The 24218-nt window shown below is 39.7% G+C and overlaps 1 protein-coding gene across 3 annotated transcripts in view; it reads left to right on the forward strand.

Annotated features, from left to right (window-relative positions):
* LOC126336294 (uncharacterized) overlaps positions 1-24218 on the forward strand; it is a 46531-nt gene that overhangs the window by 14647 nt on the left and 7666 nt on the right. Inside the window, exon 2 of one of the 3 annotated variants that reach the window (XM_049999840.1) lies at positions 15593-15654. The exons of 1 other annotated variant lie outside the window; for it this stretch is intronic. Coding sequence is in view for 1 of the 2 variants with exons in the window: in XM_049999831.1 (XP_049855788.1) it covers positions 22513-22586 (74 nt within the window). In the remaining variant the exon portion in view is untranslated. Of the gene's footprint in view, positions 1-15592; positions 15655-22238; positions 22587-24218 lie in introns of those variants that run through there. One more of the 3 variants, XM_049999831.1, reaches the window with a different exon arrangement.

The following is a 24218-nucleotide window of genomic DNA, read 5'->3' on the forward strand; positions in this document are numbered from 1 at the left end:
AATCCCCGGCAATGAACTTGCCGACAGGCTGGCCAAACAGGCAATGCGGAAACCGCTTCTGTAGATAGGCATATCTGAAGCTGACCTGCGTTCTGTCTTATACCACAGGGTTTTCTGGCTTTGGGAGACGGAATGGCCTAACAGCACGCACAACAAACTGCGAGTCATTAAGGAGACTATGAATGTGTGGAAGTTTGCCATGCAGGCCTTTCATGGGGAATCAGTTGTCCTCTGCCGGCTCCGCCATTGGCTGTACATGGCTAACGCAAGGTTACCTACTCCATTGCAAGGACCCACCTCAGTGTCGCTGTGGCTCCCAAATGACAGTCATCCACTTCTTGTTGGACTGCCCACTTTTAGCCACTCTGCGGCAGACTTTTAAGTTTCCTAGCCTCCTGCCTTCGGTGTCGGGAAACAATGCCTCCACAAGTTTTACATTTTATCTGTGAGAGTGGGTTTTATACTTCTATGTAGGTTTTAGCGCATGTGCTTTGTCCCTCTGTGTCCTCCACCCTAGTGCTTTTAGGGTGTAGTTTTTAATGTGTTGCAGAGTGGCTGGCTTTCGCTTTTTATTCTCGTGCTTGGCCAGCCACTGTAATCTACTTTTATGTTTTACTCTCTTCTGTTTCTAGCATCTCTCTGTTGTTTTATTGTCCTCTTTTGTTCCTTTTAGTGTTCGTTGCCTTCCCTTCGTTCTTATGGCTTTTCCTTTCTTTCCGTTTTGTGCTATATGTTTCGTCCGTTTTATTCTGACACTTGTGGCATTGTGTTATAAGGAACAAGCAACTGATGACCTTGTAGTTTGGTCCCTTCTCCTGCCTTTAAACCAACCAACCAACCAACCTTCCTACAAAGGCAAACGTCATTCATTATAAACAGGCGCATACAAAGTGTTCTTGTATTCTTCAGAGTAGCAAAAAAACTAGCTGGATTTCATTCACTAGTTCTTTTAACAGTTCCCCCCTTCCACTGTTGTATGGGCCAACCCCTGATGGCTCTCTGGGACCAAGATCCATTCACCAGTTTACGACCTGACAGTATCAGACGATGTCATCGTGGACCCTATTGCTATCTCCAACCCCTTGGGCCACCATTTTGTGGTTTTTCGAGTTCTTCATACTATCACCCTGCCTTCCTCCACTGGAAAAAATCGGAGGCGGCTCGGGCGATACTCTTCTGTTCTCAGAGTCGTGAGTGCTACAGTGTCGCCTTTACTATGAGGGAGCTTGATCCTCCTCCCCTGGGCCAGGTGCTGTCAACACTCAGATGTTGCAGCACCTTTCTTATGCGGGCAAGCAGTTTCTGCTTAATACGTACAACTGCATCAGGGCAGAAGGCACATTTCCCGGACGTTGGCATGAAGCCACCGTCATGCCCATACCTAATCCTAATAAGGAAAAAAAAATCTTCCTTCTACCCACCACCCTCTCTCTCTCACCAGCTGTGTTTGCAAGGTGATGGAACATATGACTGATGCCCGGCTGGTATGGTGGCTCAAGTCTCGCAGTTTACTAATGACTGCACAGTGTGGATTTCAAGCACGCTGTTCTGCAGTTGACCATCTCATTACTTTGTCCACCCATGTCATGAATGATTTTCTGTGGAAATCTCAGACTGTCTCCGCATTTTTTGATTTGGAGATGGCTTACAACACCTGTTGGAGAACTGATATCCTCCGTAGTCTTTACATGTGCAGCTCCTGTGCCCGGCTGCCCTGTTTCCTTCAGGAATTCTTAAAAAGACAGAATTTTCAAGGTGCATCTGGGTTTTTCCTTGTCAGACACTTTATCCAGGAAACTGGGGTGCCTCAGGGTACCGCCCTGAGTGTCGTCCTCTTTGCTGACACCATTAACCCTACAGAATTGCCTGTCAGCTGTCAGGCATCTCTGGCTCCCTTTTTTTTTTGATGATTTTGCCATTAATTGCAGTTCTCCCTAGACCTGTCTCACTGTGCGGCGCCTTCAGGAATGTCTTGATCATCTTTACTCCTGGAGCATTGACAGCGGCTTTCATTTTTCCAATGACAAAACCGTCTATATGAATTTCTGGTGGCGCAGTAGGTTTCTCCCCCTGTCTTTACATCTTGGGCCTGTTGCTCTTCTATTTGTCGAAACTATAAAATTCTTGGGGTTCATGCTTTATAGGATACTCTCTTGGCCCTCTCATGTGTCTCACATGGCAAGCCACTGTATGTGGTCCCTCAATGTCATACGTATCCTTAATGGTACTTCCTGGAGAGCAGATCGAATTGCCATCCTCCGTTTGTACCGGTCCCTTGTCCTTCAAAACTATGATATGGGTGCTTTGTTAACCTTGGCCTTATTTCGCTTCCTAAGTACACTACTCCAGCCTCACTCTATCCCCTTCAGTTTCACAACCTCCGCATGGAACTTTGCGATAGTGCCTTTGTGTACACTGATGGCTCTCAGAGTGACCATGGTGTCAGGTTTGCCTTCATCATAGGCGTCTGTACCCTTCGATATCGGCTTCTGGTACACTACTCAGTATTTACAGTCAAGCTCTTTGCCCTGTATGGCCACGGAGTAGATCCGGTGACATAGACTTTCAATTGTGTTCTCTGTTCAGACTTGCTCAGTGCCCTTCAAAGTCTATGTGGGCTGTACACTGCCCATCCCTTTGTGCAACAGGTCCAGGGAAACTGTCACTTGCTGACTCTTAGTGTGGGTTTCTGGTCATGTCAGTTTGCCAGGAAATGACGCTGCTGCCAAGCCTGCAGTGCTTGTACCTAAGCACACCAGTTCCTATATTTCCTCCAATGGTCTCTGTGTTGCCGTCTGTCAGGACATGGTGTCCCTTTGGCATCGCCATTGGTCCTTCCTTCATGGGAATAAGTTCTGGATTATTAACTTGGATGCATATTGGGCACTGCCTCGTTAGCCATTGTAATTTTACAAGTGATGTTCCTCCACCACTTTGTACACATTGCACCCAAGTTTTAACTGTCTGCCACTTCCTGATGGAATGCCCATTTTTAACCGTTTATGTTCCCGCTGGGGTTTGCCATCTGAGTTATCAGCTGTTCTAGCAAATGGTGGGTGTGCTGTCAACTGCTTTTACTTTTTAGCAGTCAAAGCAATATGGTGAAAGCCATTTAATTTTTACTTTTAGACCTCCATAGCTGTATGGTGTCCTTTCTAGCCGTTTCTCCACATCCCTACATCTACATTAATACTCTGCAAATCACATTTAAGTGCCTGGTAGAGGATTCATCGAACCACCTTCACAATTCTCTATTATTCCAATTTTGTATAGTGCACAAAAAGAAGGAACACCTATATCTTTCCATACAAGCTTTGATTTCCCTTATTTTATTTTGGTGATCGTTTCTCCCTATGTAGGTCGGTGTCAAGAAAATATTTACGCCTTCACAGGAGAAAGTTGGTGATTGGAATTTCGTGAGAAGATTCTGTCGCAATGAAAAAGCCTATCTTTTAACGATGTCCAGCCCAAATCCTGTATCATTTCAGTGACCCTCTCTCCCATATTTTGTGATAATAAAATACGTGCTGCCCTTCTTTGAACTTTTTCGATGTACTCCATCAGTCCTATCTGGTAAGGATCCACACCGCACAGCAGTATTCAAAAGAGGACGGGCAAGCTCTTGTAGGCAGTCTCCTTAGTAGATCTGTTACATTTTCTAAGTGTTCTGCAGTAAAACGTAGTCTTTGGTTAGCCTTCCCCACAACATTTTGTGTGTGTTCCTTCCAGTTTAAGTTGTTCATAATAGTAATTCCTAGGTATTTAGTTGAATTTGCGGCCTTTAGATTAGACTGATTTATCGCGTAACTGAAGTTTAACGAGTTCCTTTTAGCACTCATGTGGATGACCTTACACTTTTCATTATTTAGGGTCAATTGCCAATTTTACACCATCCAAATATCTTTTTTAAATTGCTTTGCAATTTGTTTTGATCTTATGATGACTTTATTAGTCGATAAACGACAGCGTCATCTGCAAAAGACCGAAGACAGTTGCTCAGATTGTCTCCCAAATCATTTATATAGATAAGGAACAGCAAAGGGCCTGTAACACTACCTTGGGGAACACCAGAAATCACTTCTGATTTACTCAATGATTTTCGATCAGTTACTATGAACTGTGACCTTTGTGAAATCACAAATCCAGTCGCATAGCTGAGACATATTCCATAAGCGCACGATTTCACAACAAGCCACTTGTGTGGTAGTGTCAAAAGCCTTCTGGAAATCCAGAAACATGGAATCGATCTGAAATCCCTTGTCAATAGCACTCAACACTTCATGCAAATAAAGAGCTAGTTGTGTTTTACAAGAACGATGTTTTCTAAACCCATGTTTACTGTGTTTCAATAAACTGTTTTCTTCAAGGTAATTCATAATGTTCGAGCACAATATATGCCCAGAATCCTGCTGCATATCGACGTTAATGATATGGGTCTGTAAGTAATTGCTTGAATATTGGTGTGTCCTGTGCAACTTTCCAGTCTTTGGGCACAGATCTTTTGTCAAGCGAATGGTTGTATGTGATTTTTAAGTATGGAGCTAATGCATCAGCATACTCCGAAAGGAACCTAATTAGTATAGAGGCTGGACCAGAAGACTTGCTTTTATTATGTGATTTAAGTTGCTCCACTACTCAGAGGCTATTTACTTCTATGTTACTCATGTTGGCAGCTGTTCTTGATTTGAATTGTGGAATATTTACTTCGCCTTATTTTGTGAGGGCATTTCGGAAGGCTGTGTTTAGTAACTCTGTTTTGGCAGCACTGTCTTCAATAGTATCTCCATTGCTGTCATGCAGAGAAGGCATTGATTGTTTCTTGCCGCTAACATACTCCACAGATGACCATAATCTCTTTTCATTTTCTGCCAGATTTTGAGACAAAGTTTCATTGTTGAAACTGTTACAAGCATCTCGCATTGAAGTCCACACTAAATTTCGAGCTTCTTTAAAAGATTGCCAATCTTGGGCATTTTGCGTCTGTTTAAATTTGGCATGTTTGTTTCATTGTTTCTGCAACAGTGTTCTGACCTGTTTTGTGTACCAAGGAGGATCAGCTCTGTCGTTTGTTAATTTATTTGGTATAAATCTCTCAATTGCTGCTGATACTTTCTTTGAATTCAAGCCATATCTGGTCTACACTTATATTGTTAATTTGGAAGGAGTGGAGATTCTCTCTCAGGAAGGCGTCAAGTAGTTTTATCTGCTTTTTGAATAGATATATTTTTGTTTATTTTTGGAGGGTTTGGGGGGTTACAATATTCAATCTTGCTATGGCAACCCTGTGTTCACTAATCTTTGTATCCCTGTTTCTAGCTGTCTTCTCTTATGTCAATTGGGATTGGCAAATAGTTTTTGTTTTAACTCCTCTCTGTCCTCGTGTTCTATAGTTTTGACTTGGGTGCATATGATCCCAGTTGTTTTTGCCCTGCACCCTAAAACAAAACAAAACAAACAAACAGGCCTGTTCAGTAACAGATGGCCTCACACCAGAGTGTGGAGCCATTAGGTAGCTAGAGGTGGCGTTCGATAAAAATGATGGACTTGATTCTAATAGAACTCATATGTTTCCATGCACATTCAGTGAGTTGTTTTCTGTGACTTTTCCTCAGTTAACTTTTTCTCTCAGTATTTGTGTTTTTTGGAAATCATCATTAGAAAGTGCCAGGAGTTTGTTGGAGGAGGTGCTGTATCAAACTGTGTGTTTGAACCTGGGAATCTTTTTGAAAGTGCTTAGATATTTATAGGGTTTTAATTATTGACTTTTGACTATCTCAAAGGTCAGAGACTGGCTACCCTTATTTAGACTGATTTTACGCTTGTAAAGGATAGAGAATTAATCTGGCTCACCTAACAAATGTTTCTGACTAAATCTGTGGAACAATATGTGGAATGCTGCACATCACCAAGAGTGATGCAGTCACAATAGGGATTTTGCTCAATGCCACATAAGCTCTGAAATTGGCTAAAACATTTTACAGTGTGTCGAATATTGCACAATTGTAGACATCAGTCAGTGTCACAGGTGAATCTATTACCACAATCTCTACTTTGCGGTCTCATTTGTTGGCTTTGCCAATTCACAACGAGATTATCACCTTTCTGCTTAATCTAGACCATACAGACAATTTAAATCAGTCTGTCACCACAACCTAGATCTCAGGAAGAGGGAGGATGCTATCACTCTGTAGTGTACTGCTGTCACATTGTAGTACACTTTACCTCACAGGTAATGAACTATAAATGGACTCATTTGACATACAAATGTGTGAAAGTAAAAAAGATATGAAGTGGACTATACTCTGTTCGGTTCATTTGTAGCTGAAGTGAATGGCAGAGTGCTATACATTGGTCCAATGCAGTTAAACTGTAGTTTGGCCACTAATATGGCCAGTGCTGAGGTTGGAGAGAGAGAGAGATTAAAAAAATCACATATCATGTCAGTTTTGAAATTTATGACCAAGAGGAAATAGTGGAAATAATATTAAAATCAGATAGCTGTGGCTAGCTGATCATTTGAAGAGGATGAGCCAATCATTTTGCAGTGCATTAAAGTCTTCAGTCTAAAAATTTACATTGGAGTCTAGACACTATATACAATTTTGAGAAACTTTATTAGAAACTTAAGATTATCGCACATGTGCCTTTTGATAGTCCACAGGCTAGATAGGTCAGGCCAAATGGCAAGCATATCAGGGAACTGTTTTATTGGAGGAGTACAGATTTGGCAAATACTGTCAGTCCTCTCTAATAGTAAGCCCTGGTCTTCAGCAACCACCGTGATAACTGTTGGGCTAGACAGTTATTATTGTGCAACCTCTGGGGAACATGCCACACATCAGTTGTGTAATGTTTAATCAGGTAAGCTGGACTCTCTCTCTCTGGACTCTGGCTCTGTAGCCAGCATGTGCACCTCACCCTCGTTTTGATGCATTGAACGTTTATCACAAATATGTCGCCCTTGGTAGGGTGTCTTGTAATTAAATGGCAGTTAATGATGAATTGGCGGTAAAAGCCTAACACTAGTGATAATATTCTTAGCGATTGCCCACGTTCAGTGTGGTCCTGTGGCTAGAGATGTCGAGATATGGAACAGGAGGAGGTAGGTTTGTGTCCTACTATATGTAAGCTTTTTTTTTTACCTTGTTTGTGTTTGTAACAGATTCTTGGACCACCAACGACATTTGTGTTTTTACTTGTTATAGATATTTGGCCTTTGTTTGTGAATTTGTCACAGTTTCTGAGGCTGTTGCTAAGAGTACAGCTTCAGTTGCTGCAAATAAAATTGAGGAGCAATGTTGTCTCTAAATCCTCATTTGCCACAAATGGTTGCTGTTTATTTCCAAATATATTGCAATTTCTGAGGGTGTGGTTAGGCAGAGACCTAAGAGGACAGCTGTGAGTGAAACGAGCAGCAGTGACATTTATATTCTTCATTATCACAAATATTTAGCTGTTTTAGAAGTGAAAGGGTGGGTGGGGGGGCTTTGTATAGGCACAAGGTGATGAGGTGTGGATCTGGCTACGGAGTCTTGCCGTGCGTGTGTTTAGAGACTTGGCCTGTCGCTGCTTTGCAAAGTCTTTCCTGGTATAGCGTGCCATTTCTATTAGCTTCGCAGTTGAACATTTCCTTTCAGCATTTGGTCCAGCTTATTTTGGTGGGCACAACTGTCTTTATTTTGGTAGAATCATGGTGAAAGTGCTGTGTATCATTCGCTACTAGTTCATGGTATAAAGGAAGCTCACAGGTCCAATGGCTGTTTGTACAAAAAGAGTGCAGTGTAGTGATGTATTGTTGTGATCCCTTACAAATGAATGGAAATTACAGAGGAGGAAGATAAGAACTCTCAGTATCGATTATGTAGTTGCATAACTGACAGGTGTTGCAACTTTGCTTGGAAATGGCATCACAATGTCATGCAGAAAGAATTTAAAGATTTAGTTGACAATGGAAGAGCTAGGACTTATAAGGATCAATAGACAGTCTGTATGGGATTCATTGTTCTGTACACCAAGAAGCACTTTTTGTTAAACATGCAGCCTTGGGAAATGTGATGAAATTGGTGGTGTGAATGGTAAATTTTCTGTATTTACTCGCAATATTGCAATGTCACTTGCAATAGTTTTTGATGGAACTGAACAAAGAGTAAGGAGATATTACTGCAGTGTACATTGGTTTTGTCAAAGGACGTGCCTGGAACATACTCAGTTTAAGACCCACTGTTGTTGAATTTTTGAAGGAAGAAGGAAAGCAAAAATGAAAATTAGAAGATCTGGAATGAATCACAGACCTTGGATTTTAAATAGTGTTGACTGCAGACTGCCCTCAGTAAGACATTGCAAGATGAGAAGCAACTTATTTCTGATTTCATGGCAAAAGTGGAAGCAATTAAAAAGTAAATAGAATTGAAGAAGGGACTACTTCTGATGGGGAACACTGTCAAATTTTGAACAATCCATTGTGGCATTGAAAGAATTACAGAAATACCTCATTAAACATTTAAGAAAACTGCCAGTCTTGCATTTGTTTTTTGTGTTTTTGAGTGTGTTTACTATTTCAGTTTAAATCAGTCCATCTGCAGATGGAACTGGTTGATCTGCAGTGTAATTCCTGTTTAAAAGGCAAATTCTTTTACGGTAAAACTGTCCAGAAGTTCTATGTTATTTTCCTCGGAAAGAGTCTCTACATCTCCATAATGATCATGTAAACATGATATCAACGTTTCGATCAACATATGTGCGTGAAAGGCTTTTTTTTTTATTTCGAAAATAAATACTTCAAGATTACATGGCAACATGAGTGATGAAAATCTGTGAAACTCTGTGTATTTGTATGCATGCCAACAGATTGTGCCAGATATACATTTTATTATATATCTTCAACTCGCCAAAAATAAGCAAATGGTACTAAAATTTGTTTTGCTTGCGATCTTTGTTATGAAATGCGGGATATAAAACAAGGCCACATGCTGTGCTTTCGCAGTCCCCCTCCCCCTTTTCCTCTCAGACAACATGGTGTGGTAGAGGAGAAGTGTGCCCTCAGGCGAGAGAGATTTGCTGGTGTGCACAAGCATCACACATGAGCAGAGTTTTTCATTTACCCCACTCTGAAACAGTGTGGGTGGGCCATTAAGAGATCACCAATACCCACACAGCTAAGACAGTTCACTGGAATAATTCCCTTGGAATTGCATTATGAAAATAAAACCTTAATGACTAACAGGGAACAACAGTGTCAGAATGTCTTTACTGTTGCAAAGAGGAAAAAAGTTTTTCAAAAATGTATCTGTTATGTTCATTAATTTTTTAAGAGATTTCTTGAGTTCCAGCATACAATATTTAATTTCTCTAGATGATAATCTATTAGTTTTACAGGATTTTGTTTGAGGCCTTTTATTACCTGTATTGTTTCTTGTCACTTGAAACATGACGTCTGTGGCGGCTAAGAAATGTTTGTCAAGTGTTATCGTGTTTGGTGTTTGTTTCTTCTTAATTTTTGGCCTGCTGTGGCAAAGTGGTCATTGAAGACTTATTCTGTTCTGTTATAGTCTTTTTGCTTCTCATAAACTGTATGAGCATAGTGTAGAAAGTTCTCTGAATGGAAAGAAAGGGAACAATTTAGCCCAGCGGAACTGTTACAGCAGTGAGAGTTGTGCTTGTGTGCACTTTCTCTTCAAGAAAAATGACTTTCTTCCTTGTCAGACCTGGTCTCTCTTTTTCTGTAGCTGGTTCTGGAGGTTAGCGTAGTATTTTTCTGCAGTTATTTGACCATTGGGAAGGTAATTTATTGGAAGAATCCCTTTCACATCCCAGAAAGCTGATGCCGTGGCCTCTCTGGCCAACCATATTGGCTTTGCTTTCTTTGGTGGTGGTGAATCAACATTTTTCCACTGCTTTGATGGTTGTTTTGTCTCTGGGGTTTCATCCGTGGTCCCAAACCAGTGCAAAAAAAAAAAAAAATCTTGTTCATTGCTCTGAAGACCAGTCAAATATTGTTCAGAAATTTCAGTTCTGATGCATTTCTGATTCTTAATGAAGTGGTGTGGCATCCATCTGATAGATAATTTTCTCATATCCAATTCCCTGTTAGTATTCTCCATTAAAGAGAAAATATTTGGAGGTCAGAATGTGCCTGAAAAGGTCGGTCGTCTTCTCATCAAATTTCTGTGCAATAAGCTCAACTGAATCTCGAAGAGGCACCCTGGTGAATAATGAAACAACGGCATAACTCACCAGGATATCCGAGTCTTTCAGCTTGAAGTTGTCAAGAAATTTTACGAAATCCACAGACTTACGGACGTGATGAGGACACCCACATAAGGGCTTAGTAATTCTCTCAGGTATTTGGCCAGCAAATATTTAGGTGCCCTAATGTTGCTGACAGTTGACAGTTGGGCGTAATGGCATCTCTTCTTTGTAGACTTTAGGGAGTCCATAAAGTCTTGGCGATTCAGGTCCTTAAGATATCAATTTCTTGGCGACACCCCCTGGTAACTCCGTGTCCTTGAGAAGAGTCCTAGTCTTGTTCTCCAACTTCTTTGTGGGATCAGCATTGATCGTCCTGTAAGATTCGTCATTTAGGAGGCTCTGCAGCTTCTCAATGTAGTCCTTATGGGAAAGAACAACCGTAGCATTGCCTTTGTCATCTGGTAAGACAACAATCTCAAGACTCTGTTTCAGGTCTTGAATGACTGCCCTCTCCCTGTTGGTAATATTCGACTTGATCAGTTTAGTTCTCGTCAGAGCACGGCAGGTTTCCCAGCATGCTTCTGCAGCCGCTTCAGGTGGTAGTCGCCCAGCAACATGTTCAACTGCACTGACAATGTCCGCTACCGGCTTGAACCTAGGTGCGGGAGCAAAATTAAGTCTATTCTCCAAGACAGAAACTGCATCCCCAGTCAGCTCAATGTCCACGATGGTTTGTCAGATAGACGAGAGAAATTATGACGTCCCAAGGACTTCTTATGTGCAGAATCGGCAGTCACGCAGGTAACACCATCAATTCAGCCCCAAGTCCCAGAATTAAAATGATTGGGTAGTTGTGGATGGTATTTAAATAGTTCCTGGGAGTTGTACTCAAGGCTGTGTCTGGTAAAGTGCACTTTCTCACGAACCATGGTGATTCTAGAAATGGTCAGCAACATTAGGGCACTTGCATATTTGCTAGCCAAATACCTGGCCTTATGTGGGCAAATGTCTTCAACACGTTCGTAATTCTGTGGATTTTGTAAAATGTCTGGACAACTTCAAGCTGAAAGACTCTGATATCCTGGTGAGTTTTGATATTGTTTCATTATTCACCAGGGTGTCTCTTCGAGAATCAGTTGAGCTTATTGCACAGAAATTTGCCGAGAAGACAACTGACCTTTTCAGGCACGTTCTGACCTCCACATATTTTCTCATTAATGGAGAATACTAATGACAAACAGGAGGAGTCGCAATGGGAAGCCCACTCTCACTTGAGGTCACAAATTTCTTTATGGAGTACTATGAGGAGGAAGCTTTAGCATCATCCAAATGGAAAACTACTTGTTTTCTCCATTATGTGGATGACACGTCTGTGATCTGGCCCCATGGAAGGGACAAGTTCCTAGAATTCCTTACACACCTGAACTCCATACATCCGACATCAAATTCACTATGGAGACCAAAGTAGAAGGAAGATTACCATTCCTGGATGCCATGGTCAAAAGAAGAGTAGATGGCACCCTGGCCCATGGGGTATACAGGAAGAAAACTCACACCAACCTGTATTTGCATGTGGGTAGCTACCACCACCCTTCACAGAGGAATGGGGTGTTAAAAACACTGGTGCACAAGGCGTGCACCATCTCTGATGCAGAGGGTCTGCCCCATGAGCTGGAACACTTTAAAACTGTATTCCAGAAAAACAGGTACTCGGAATGGCAGATCAGATCGGACGCACTCTCTGCCATACCTCTACAGTCCAGCGTTTGGAGATGGAGGAAGATATAGCCACTGCCTATATACCGTATAGTGGCACACCAGAGAAAATAGGACGAATATTGGGGAAACAGGGGGGGGGGGGGGGGGGTGTATAGTGCTTCTTGCTGCGGTGTGTGCTGTGAGTGAACTCGGGCTACTTTCTCCCTCCCCATTTTCATACATTTTTAAATTTTTATATTCATTGTTTTATTTGTCTAACTGTTACAGCTAATTAGCTATCCAGTACATACTGTCTGCAGTTTCCCAATCCATTTTAGTCTCTCACCCCATTTGAATTGTACTGACTGTGATGATCCTTCTTGGTGTATTATTTCATTTTTAACTATCTGGCTAAAGCTACTGTCACATACATTTTCAATCACAATGACTTGGTCACAAACCCTGGAGCTTTTCTTGTTTTGTACCTTTTTAAATTGTTAGGTCATTTTCTTCTGAATCATGAAACTGATAACCGAGTACTTTAGTCCTTTTGAACCCATAACCATCATCATCATCATCATCATCATTGTTATCATTACAGGTTAATATTTCATCTGCTCTCTTGTTATTCCTTCTACACAAGCTAGCCTTTACATTGTAATTTGCTACAGTAGGATTTAAACTTACATGCTCATTTAGTCCATGTTCTGCTTGAGCTACAATACCAAGAGTTTCTTAAGTTAGTATTATTTTAAATTGGGTTACATTATATTTGAATGTTCTGGTTTTTATTTGTGGCTTTTTGCTGTTCTGTCTGGTTATCTTTGTTAATTGTGTCTATTGTGTTTCCTGGTCTTTCGCAGCCATCATGCAGTATTCATTTCTCTTATTTCTCATGATTTTGCAGACACTTGTAAACATTTTGTTGAGTGTTACAGATACCAATGTACACTGACTAAATAAATAAAAAAATAAAGTTGCAGCATCAAGGAAGAGCTGTGTGACAAAAACAAAAGTTGGTAGTTGTGTTTCTACATCTGAGAGATGTCTGTTCAGATTTTGTGCCATTTGTGTAAGAGTGATGCTAGTAGCGCAACTATGAGGATGCAAATCAGGTTTGCTTTAAATACATTTTGTAACGGTCATGAGCATAGTTACCTTTGAGACTGGATGTGGTGAGTTGATGTTTGCCAAGAACGCCTCAAGAATTCCTTTAAGGCAACGAAGAGGCCATCAACAACACTTCACTGAACTTGCACAATATCATGTAATAAGGCTACAAGAAGCTAGATGTTCCTCTAGTGATCAGTAGAAATGCTTGGCAGGAATGTAGCCACTGTATGTGGTTGCTGGCAGAGATGGTCATGAGATTGTACAGTCACAAGAAGCCCGGGTGCTGGACAGTCATGTGTGGCACTGCTGAGACGGAAGACCATAATGTCCAGCGTATGGCTTTAGTGCATTGTACTGCATCTGATGCAGCAATTTGAGCAGCAGTTGGCACCACAGTGACACAACGAACTGTTACAAATCAGTTACTTCAAGGACAACTCTGAGCCAGATGCCCTGAAGTGTGCATTCTGGTGAACTTAAACAACTGTCATTTGCGGTTTCAATGGTGTCGAGCAAGAACTCATTGGAGGGCAAGGTGGAGGTATGTTGTCTTTTCTGATGAAAGCTGCCTTGGCACCCCTATGGCCACATGTTGGACAATAGGAGACCAGCTGAGAGTCTGCAACCAACCTGTCTGCATGTTAGACACGCTGAACCTACAATGGAACCTACACTCCTTAGCTATCCCACACACTTGACTGTGAAATTGTTTGTCAGTCTGGTGATTCGACTGTTGTGCCATAATTCATGAAAAGCATTCCAGGAGTGTTTTCCAACAGAAAAACCGCTCACCCACAGGCCACTGTTGCAGCCTGATATACTCTACTGAGTGTCGATACATTGTCTTGGCCTGCTTGATCACCAGGTCTGTCTCCATTCAAACATATATGGGCATCATTGGGTGACAACTCCAGCATAATTCACAAACAGCATTGACCCTCCGTGTAGTGACCAAACAAGTGCAACAGGCATGTAACTCCATCCTACAAACTGACATCTGGCACCTGCACAACATGATGCATGCATGTTTCCATCCTTACATGCAACATTGTGGTGTTTACACTGGTTATTAATGTACCAGCATTTCACATTTGCTATGGCTTATCTTGTGCTTTCATTAACCTGTGATCTTGCAATGTTAATCACTTATGTCTAGACAAATATATTCCCAAAATTTCATTACTTATTTTTTGGTGTTGCAGTTTTTATTCTGTCAGTATATATAGATGCATCCCATTCGTTTGTAATGATTCATGATGAATTTTACTTAAATTAAGTTTCTTCTGCCTGGTCCATTGATGAATGAATGCGAAATTTACATGTTTAACAAGATTTACTCACATTAATTGACATCCGAACTGCACACTCGTCATGTAAACAAAACACAGATTTCACAGATCTCTTTGACTTCCAAATAGACTCACTAGCAGACTCAACGACAACTAACTGACTGCCACACAACCTCGCTGTTTTCTCTTCTATAGAATTTTAACAATTGCTTACAAAATATTCCATTATTAATTTTGTATAATTTCAATGTTAGTATTAAAATTTACAAAACACAAAGAAACTGATGCTCAGCCTAATAAGGTATAAAATACAATATTTGAATTACAATCATCTGTAGTAATACCTTTAGTTTTCCATAAGAAAATCATTCTGAACTTTAATTACACTAATGTCCCTTGTATTATTTTAGTTATGTAGTTAATTACAGTTTGGATTTGTTTCCTAGCATGTAATGGTAGTACAGAGCTCATGCTTTATCCAATTAAATACATAGAATGTACGTACGAATAAGGCCTCAATTTGTGCAATTGGAAAACTTTGTGATGTAAACAATTGGAGAATTAATTAGAAATGTAATTACGAAGGATACTAATTGCACAGGAAGACATAAAAATAAATAACAAATGAAAATACATCACTTTGTAATAACTTTTAAACTGAATTTCAAGATAATGAGCTTCTTTGCGTTAACTTGTTACTTGATTGTAATTATGGTAATTAGAGGCACCAGCCACCTATGCCAACGTTTCGACAGTATTTTAACATTTTCTGCCAAATGTTTATGCCTTCAATTTCTTTACTATACATTCAATCCAGCATTTGTATGTAATTTTGTTAATGACAACAGTCTCCTGATAATTATGACAATATACATTTTTCCCGAACCTTCTATTTGCTTTCACAATTAATATCAAGTATTATCACCAAATTGGACAAAATGATATACATACAGACACACATATAAGTCCCTAGGAAGCACTAAATTGTCTGATAATTATCCGGATGCACATAAAAAGGTGGTATCAGACATTTCATGTGAATTCTGAGGAAGGCTGTATCGTTGTAAACACCCCCCCCCCCCCTTTTCCAGTCACTCTTATAAGTATTACTTGTTTGAAAGGCTGCCAAATACATATAAACAAAAAGAATCAAAACAGTTTTCTTTTCTTAGCTGTCACTCCAGTCACTGGTTCACATTGCACATCTTAAAGAATTGGCAGCTCACAATCTCTTTTTCTGGCAGTCTCTATGCTGTAATAGCACAGTCCACTATGTTTCACAGTTTCTTAATTTTCACTTCCAGGTCAGGTAAGGACCTTGGATACAGTTCTCTAGGTAAGAACAGCGACGAACTCATTACTCAAGGTACGTGCAGGTTACAATTAAGGTCACATCAGGTGTAAATATGTCAAAATCATTCACATAATATCCTATACTGTTAGCATATTTATAAACAAAATCACACAGAATTAATCATCTCTAACCTGTAAAGATTTAGCTATATACAGATTAAAATCAGTGAACCAAAAATGAATTATATGTATCCTTTCTTTTTGATTAATATTTCAGTATATTCCACTATACAGTATATTTGACCCCCAGATCTCATTTAACTATTTATCATATCAAACAAACTCACAGATTGTTTATTATGACACCATCTTGTAATGACAAACTTTTCACAAAATGTCTTTTGTCACAGTACAACTTGTCCATTTAGTAACACGTGTACATCTTTACCATTGTCCATTTGTTCATCTCATTAGCAAATTCATAAAATCATGACCATGCCTCTAATTTTCAAAGAACCATACACAAATCAAATACATGCTCTACAGACCATAACTACAATAATCTCCATTACCTTATATCCTTCTAGATTCTATTCTGTCATGAAAATGCTAACAGTAATTTATTTATAACTTTTACACACTGCAAAGAACACAGCATATGGCTCCAGAAAATTCTTTTACACAACTCATCACTCATGAATTAGATTTTTGAAATGTCCTTTCTACTTATATGTCTATTATAGTAGTAACTATTGTCTGAAATGCTTGAAGAATCATTATTTACGCATTTTAAGAATTACAAAATCATTTTAAGTTATTAGTCAATCATTGCTATGAGAAATTCAAATTTAGCACACAGTTTAAATTTTCAAAATTATTCCTCAAATAATGTCACTCAATAGTCATATTACATACAGAAAAATTACACTACAGAGAATGGATAGTATTGTCAGTAAAAGATAACTTCATTACAGGTTTATAGATGAATAAAAGATGTAGCATCCGAAAACGAAAAGAAGAAAATAGAATGCTACATAGCTCGGAGACCTAGTGTTCGCCACACACTTGATGCAAGGATGTGTCCTCCTGAGGGCTTTTACATCATCTTATTTTTTCTTGGTGTTTGGCACTTGCTTATAGGCGTTCAGTTCAGTTATGTTATGTAGACCAAATAACCTTCCAGACTTTGGATACACTAACCTGTAGGCATTTGGGTGTGGCATAGACTCAATTTTGAATGGACCAATATAGATGTCAAAGAATTTCATTAATTCATTATTTATAGCCTTGGATTTTTCATGTGTTTTCACCAGAACCAGATCATCAATTTTAAAATTTGTAGGTTTCAACTTCTTATAATGTTTGTTTTTTTCTCAGTTTCTTCCCCTGTTGTTCCATTACTTTTTTGACTATTTCTTCTCTTTCATGTGGACTCATAACCTTATATGCTGGGAATTCAATTAAGTTGTTGATCAGATTTGGTGGTTTCCCATGATACATTATTTCACATGGACAGAATCCAGTAGATGAATGTTGTAAGCTATTCAGTATATCTTCAAAGCTGTCTACATATTCTATCCAACTTACATGATGTTTGTTGCAATAAGTTCTAAATAATCTCCCTATTTCTCTCCTGTAATGTTCAGCTGGATTTCTTGTTAGGTGATTAGCAGATATCAGAATTGGTTTATGTTCTCATTCTCAAAAAATGTTTCCAATGTTTAGAAGTAAATAGTGCTCCATTGTCAGAAAGTTTGCTCTTCGGTTTGCCTACCTAAGTGAAATAGTCTTCTAATTTTCAAAATGATGTTCTTGCTTGTTGCTTTCTTCAATGCACATAATTAAATGAACTTTGAAAAAAGATCCACCATGAGAAATATGTACCAGAATCCTCCTTGTTAAGGCATCTATTTGTATTAGTTTGTCAAAAGGTTTGTCTAAGTGTACTAGTTTTCTCAGTTGGCTTTCGCAAAAACGCTTGAAGCTACCGTCACCTTCCCTATACATTCAACCATTCAAAAACTCACTTTTAATCCTAGCTTGCTCAGATTCTGACCAAAACTTACTTAAGATCTTTCTCTCAAATTCATCATGTGACATGGTAGAATTTACATTCTGATTGGCCCATAAGATTGCTTCTCCATCCAAAAACTGCTTAACAAATTTAATTTTAACATTGTCATATCATTACTAAAATTACCCTGACAATGGTGTAAAAAAATCAACAGGATGCAGTTTCCCATCTCCTGGAAAACATTTTAAAGGTGTGCCACCCCATACACAATTAAAATTGTTAATAAAATTTCTTTGGGCTACACCCACTTGTAATTCTGCAACTTTCTCACTTAAATCTATAACATTCTTTTTACACAAATCTATTTTTTCATCACACTTTAGATCTACGTTACTTATTTGATAGGAAATGTCTGTAAGTTTTAGCTCAGTTCCTTTTGTAAGCTTCTACTTTTTCTCCTCAGTTTCTCCTAGTCTGAACAACCTCTATTTTAAAGTTATAATTTTATATTTATACGTGCTCATCTAGATTTTTGAATCTCTCTTTGTTTTTGGGCAACTCTTGTATGAAATTAGTTTCTAATATTTCTAACCTTCCTTCTACTGCTCCTACACAAGTACTGAGTTCCCCCTTCTCTGTCTCAACAGTAATTTTTAGTGCTGCCAAACCACCCTGGATTTCCCTTATCTTACTAGTATCCTGCCTAATCTGTTCTTGTCTAATCTGTCCCATTTGTTCCTTCACTTCTTTCACATGCTGCATTAATAACATTAACAAATCATCTCCACCTACTCTTCCCTGTGCAATTGGAGTACTTGTGCTGACTTTTTCACTGGACCCCTCTCCACCAAAGCTTTGATCTACATTTTGAATACTACTGGGTGATGGTTCACTGATACTTGTTCCTAGGTCCGAAGTGTTTTGCATTGGCTTGCAACCTAAAAGTTTTTCCTCACTTATTTTTACCTTGTCATTATTGGCCATGGTAAAATATAAAACTTCCCACGCAAATATTTGTCACTTTCACAAAAACACTACTTAAGAAAATAAACTGTTAATCATCTGATGGGTGACAGTGCAGTCCGAGAATTTGGTCCTTTTTATCCACACCAACTCTTCCCATGCGGCAACATCCATTCGTTCTGTGTGACCATAAAACAAAGTTTTTCAAGACAATTTATGCTTGGCATTTGTCTTACATTCACCTGAAACAGTCACTTGTTAAACATATTTCCACATTTCATACATCAATCACAGCTCAACTCCAATAAATGTAACGATTCATGTTGAATGTTACTTAAGTTTCTTCTGCCTGGTCCATTGATGAATGAATGCGAAATTTTCATGTTTAACTAGATTTACTCACATTAATTGACATCCGAACTGCACACTCGTCATGTAAACAAAACACAGATTTCACAGATCTCTTTGACTTCCAATCAAAGTCTCTAGCAGACTTAACAACTACTAACTGACTGCCACACAGCCTCGCTGCTTTCTCTTATATAGAATTTTAACAATTGCTCACAAAATATTCCATTATTAATTTTGTATAATTTCAATGCTACAATTAAATTTACAAAACATAAAGAAATTGATGTTCAGCTGAATAAGGTATAAAATACAATATTTGAATTACAATCATCTGTAGTAATACCTTTAGTTTTCCATAAGAAAATCATTCTGAACTTTAATTACACTGATGTCCCTTGTATTATTTTACACTCCTGGAAATGGATAAAAGAACACATTGACACCGATGTGTCAGATCCACCATACTTGCTCCGGACACTGCGAGAGGGCTGTACAAGCAATGATCACATGCACGGCACAGCGGACACACCAGGAACCGCGGTGTTGGCCGTCGAATGGCGCTAGCTGCGCAGCATTTGTGCACCGCCGCCGTCAGTGTCAGCCAGTTTGCCGTGGCATATGGAGCTCCATCGCAGTCTTTAACACTGGTAGCATGCCGCGACAGCGTGGACGTGAACCGTATGTGCAGTTGACGGACTTTGAGAGAGGGCGTATAGTGGGCATGCGGGAGGCCAGGTGGACGTACCGCCGAATTGCTCAACACGTGGGGCGTGAGGTCTCCACAGTACATCGATGTTGTCGCCAGTGGTCGGCGGAAGGTGCACGTGCCCGTCGACCTGGGACCAGACCGCAGCGACGCAAGGATGCACGCCAAGACCGTAGGATCCTACCGCAGTGCCGTAGGGGACCATACCGCCACTTCCCAGCAAATTAGGGACACTGTTGCTCCTGGGGTATCGGCGAGGACCATTCGCAACCGTCTCCATGAAGCTGGGCTACGGTCCCGCACACCGTTAGGCTGTCTTCCGCTCATGCCCCAACATCGTGCAGCCCGCCTCCAGTGGTGTCCCGACAGGCGTGAATGGAGGGACGAATGGAGACGTGTCGTCTTCAGCGATGAGAGTCGCTTCTGCCTTGGTGCCAATGATGGTCGTATGCGTGTTTGGCGCCGTGCAGGTGAGCGCCACAATCAGGACTGCATACGACTGAGGCACACGGGGCCAACACCCGACATCATGGTGTGGGGAGCGATCTCCTACACTGGCTGTACACCTCTGGTGATCGTCGAGGGGACACTGAATAGTGCACGGTACATCCAAACCGTCATCGAACCCGTCGTTCTACCATTCCTAGACTGGCAAGGGAACTTGCTGTTCTAACAGGACAATGCACGTCCGCATGTATCCCGTGCCACCCAACGTGCTCTAGAAGGTGTAAGTCAACTACCCTGGCCAACAAGATCTCCGGATCCATCCCCCATTGAGCATGTTTGGGACTGGATGGAGCGTCGTCTCAAGCGGTCTGCACGTCCAGCACGAACGCTGGTCCAACTGAGGCGCCAGGTGGAAATGGCATGGCAAGCCGTTTCACAGGACTACATCCAGCATCTCTACGATCGTCTCCATGGGAGAATAGCAGCCTGCATTGCTGCGAAAGGTGGATATACACTGTACTAGTGCCGACATTGTGCATGCTCTGTTGCCTGTGTCTATGTGCCTGCGGTTCTGTCAGTGTGATCATGTGATGTGTCTGACCCCAGGAATGTGTCAATAAAGTTTCCCCTCCCGGGGACAATGAATTCACGGTGTTCTTATTTCAATTTCCAGGAGTGTAGTTATGTAATTAATTACAGTTTGGATTTGTTTCCTAGCATGTAATGGTAGTACAGAGCTCATGCTTTATCCAATTAAATACATAGAATGTACGTACGAATAAGGCCTCAATTTGTGCAATTGGAAAACTTTGTGATATAAACAACTGGAGAATTAATTAGAAATGTAATTACGAAGGATACTAATTGCACAGGAAGACATAAAAATAAATAACAAATGAAAATACATCGCTTTGTAATAACTTTTAAATTGAATTTCAAGATAATGAGCTTCTTTGTGTTAACTCATTACTTGATTGTAATTATGGTAATTAGAGGCACCAGCCACCTATGCCAACATTTCGACAGTATTTTAACATTTTCTGCCAAATGTTTATGCCTTCAATTTCTTTACTATACATTCAATCCAGCATTTGTATTTTGTTAATGACAGCAGTCTCTTGATAATTATGACAATATACATTTTTCCAGAACCTTCTATTTGCTTTCACAATTAATATCAAGTATTATTACCAAATTGGACAAAATGATATACATACAGACACACATACAAGTCCCTAGGAAGCACTAAATTGTCTGATAATTATCTGGATGCATATAAAAAGGTGGTATCAGACATTTCATATGAATTTTAGGGACGGCTGTTTCGTTATGTGGCCTAGGGCAATTTCAGTTTAAATGTATCCCATCCGATCTTGGGCAATATCACATGGAAATTTGTTTTGGTCAATGAATATAGCTCTAAAACAGTCACATTGTTCTGAAGAACAGTTTATCTTGGAATTAGTCACGTAGTCACTCCTTGTCATATGAACCATGTTTCTTGTATAGTTTGTAGCTTATTCTTCATAGTTACTACTTCTTACCAAATTCATTTCAGCATTTACAAAGACAACTCTGTAATTATGTTTAGGTTCGGAATCCAGTTCTGCCGTTGCTTGTTTTGCATGTACTATATATTTAAAATGTTTGCTGAGTTGTTGTATTCTAATTTCAAGACACATCAATTTTGCATTTGGGAAGAGTGATATTCTCCAACAGTAAGTCATCACTTACTAAAAACTGATTTTTGTGTCCCTGCATAGTTGTGACCTTGTCTTTCCTCATACTGTATGCCACCAACTTCCAGTTAAACAGTGGAAAATCCAGGATAGAATAATGACAATGTTATAGGAAGGATAGATTGCTAAGAAGTGGCATTTTGGCTGAAACTTACTTGTTTAGCAGTTTTGTGTTGTTGTGCCTGACTGTCACTCAACATCTCCACTGTATGGCGAGTAACAATCTGTCCTTTTCATAGCATTTTCAACTTCCATATTTTATATTTATGTGCAGAGCTTAGGCTTGTTGGGTTTACTGTTGTCATTGGAGGCACTGGGTATGTTGTAGAGTTTTTATGCACACACTTATTTTTGTTATCATTTTGTATTTCTGTTTGACGGATTTGACTTTGACAGGACTGCTTTTTGTATTAATCTATCATTTTCTTTCTTTGCAGTTAATGTACTATTCAATAGCATGCTCATTGTTTGATGGAAGGGTCATACTTCAGTGAGAAGATTAGTAATTATAGATGGTAAACAAAACAGCAGTCAATCAAATCGACCACCCATGTGTGGCTATCCTTGCATCACACTGATCTAAGGAAATAATGCTTCCCAGATCAAGGACTGGACACTGTCCATAGAAACAAAATTTCTCCTCCAGAAGGATAATCTACCAATATCTGAAGCTCATTGAAATATCATTTTAATGCAACATATTTTTACTACATGCATTTCATATGGTGCACAAGGGCAACCCTCAGTGTGGCAGGAGATCTGTCCACCATCCTATCTGACATTAGGTAGTGACATTGTAACAAATGTTTTAAAATAGGAGAAAACATTGATGCAGTTTCAGCTCTTTTTTAAAAAATATATATAACAGGCAGTTTTAGCAGTTTGATTCATCTGATTCTCATCCCATTAAGTAGCATCTCAAGTCAAGCTCAGTTTAGTTTTACGTGACTATGAAGACACCAGGGGAAATTTAGACACTAACTTTCTTATGACTTTCTTTATTCTCATCATTTATTCAAAGATAAGCAACCGTTTAATCATTCTGGCTCACTTGTCAAAAAGAATTTTCTGAACCATTGTAATGTACCTTTTAGACCCACTAAACTCACCCTATGGAAATTGCTAGAAGAATATTTTCAGTGTCGTAGTTTAGTGCATTGTAAGGAAGTTGTTCCAAATGGTTGGTGGACTTTAATCCATAATGAGATAACTTGAAAATGATTTTTGTTGGTGATGAAATACGGTTCTCTGTCGACAAAGGCAGACATTCCAGAAAAAAATCTGAAAAGTGTTCCTTAGGAATCATTGCAGCAATTTTGCTTGTATGTGATACCCAGTAAGTGTGATGATGAATATGCTGTTGAGCATTCGAAATTCATCACCACCTCCTGTACTCTGTTTCATATTGATCAGTTTTTGTGTACACATTTCTCTTATTACATGTCACTGTATAATAGTTAATGTTAAATACACTAGTATACAAAAGTTAAGGACAAAAGTAACTATCACATGATATCACTGCCAGTTAACAGAGTTCAATAAAACTTGGACCATATGTTTAAGGAACTGTTACAGTGTACTACAGAAGATAACTGAAATAAATATGCGATGAGACAAACAGAAATGAGACTTTTATTCAAAGACAGTATTTACACTGAAGTTTAATAAACATAAACATGGGTGTGCAGTAGGTTATAATGGGATGTTTATTTAATTGTGCAGTTAGCTAATTTCAACTAAGTGTCATTTTCAAGTACATTTCTAACATCTGTATTTCATGTCATTTTCAAATCACTCTTAATGACAAATAAAAAAGTGTCCATATTCCATCATTTTACGAAAGGATTACACTATGGTGACACCTTTTAAGATCATATTCTGAACTTTGCTCCATGTACAACAACATGGTAACTGACAGCAGCTGTTAATTCACTGTCACAGGTACTTATTCATCCCTGAAGTCACCGCCATCCACGTTGATCCCCTGGACATTACAAATGATGGGACATTGTTCTTAATAGGGTGTGTGATCCCCGTGGATGGCAGTGTGCGCTCCGCAACGTGCTTCTGTGCTGGCCACCAGGTTCATAATAATTTCTCGTGGCAGGGCATTCCATTCCTCCACCAGCATGGTGGACAACTGTTTGATGGTTGTTATTGTCTATGAAGATGCTCCAATATCTCTCCCCAATTCATCCTGCATGTGCTCCATGTGATTCAAGTCGAGGGAATGGGCAGGCCATTCCATTTGCCAAATATCCTCTCATCCAAGAGCTCCTCCACCTGCACTGTTTGATGCAGTTGTGCATTGTCATCCATAAAAATGAATTTGGGGCGAAAGCACCCCTGGAAAGATGCACATGGAGGAGTAGTACAGTGTCACAATAAAACTGACCAGTGAGTGAACCATGTTCAAA

This window comes from Schistocerca gregaria, chromosome 1 (genome assembly GCF_023897955.1).
Source record: "Schistocerca gregaria isolate iqSchGreg1 chromosome 1, iqSchGreg1.2, whole genome shotgun sequence".
Classification (NCBI taxonomy): Eukaryota; Metazoa; Arthropoda; class Insecta; order Orthoptera; family Acrididae; genus Schistocerca; species Schistocerca gregaria.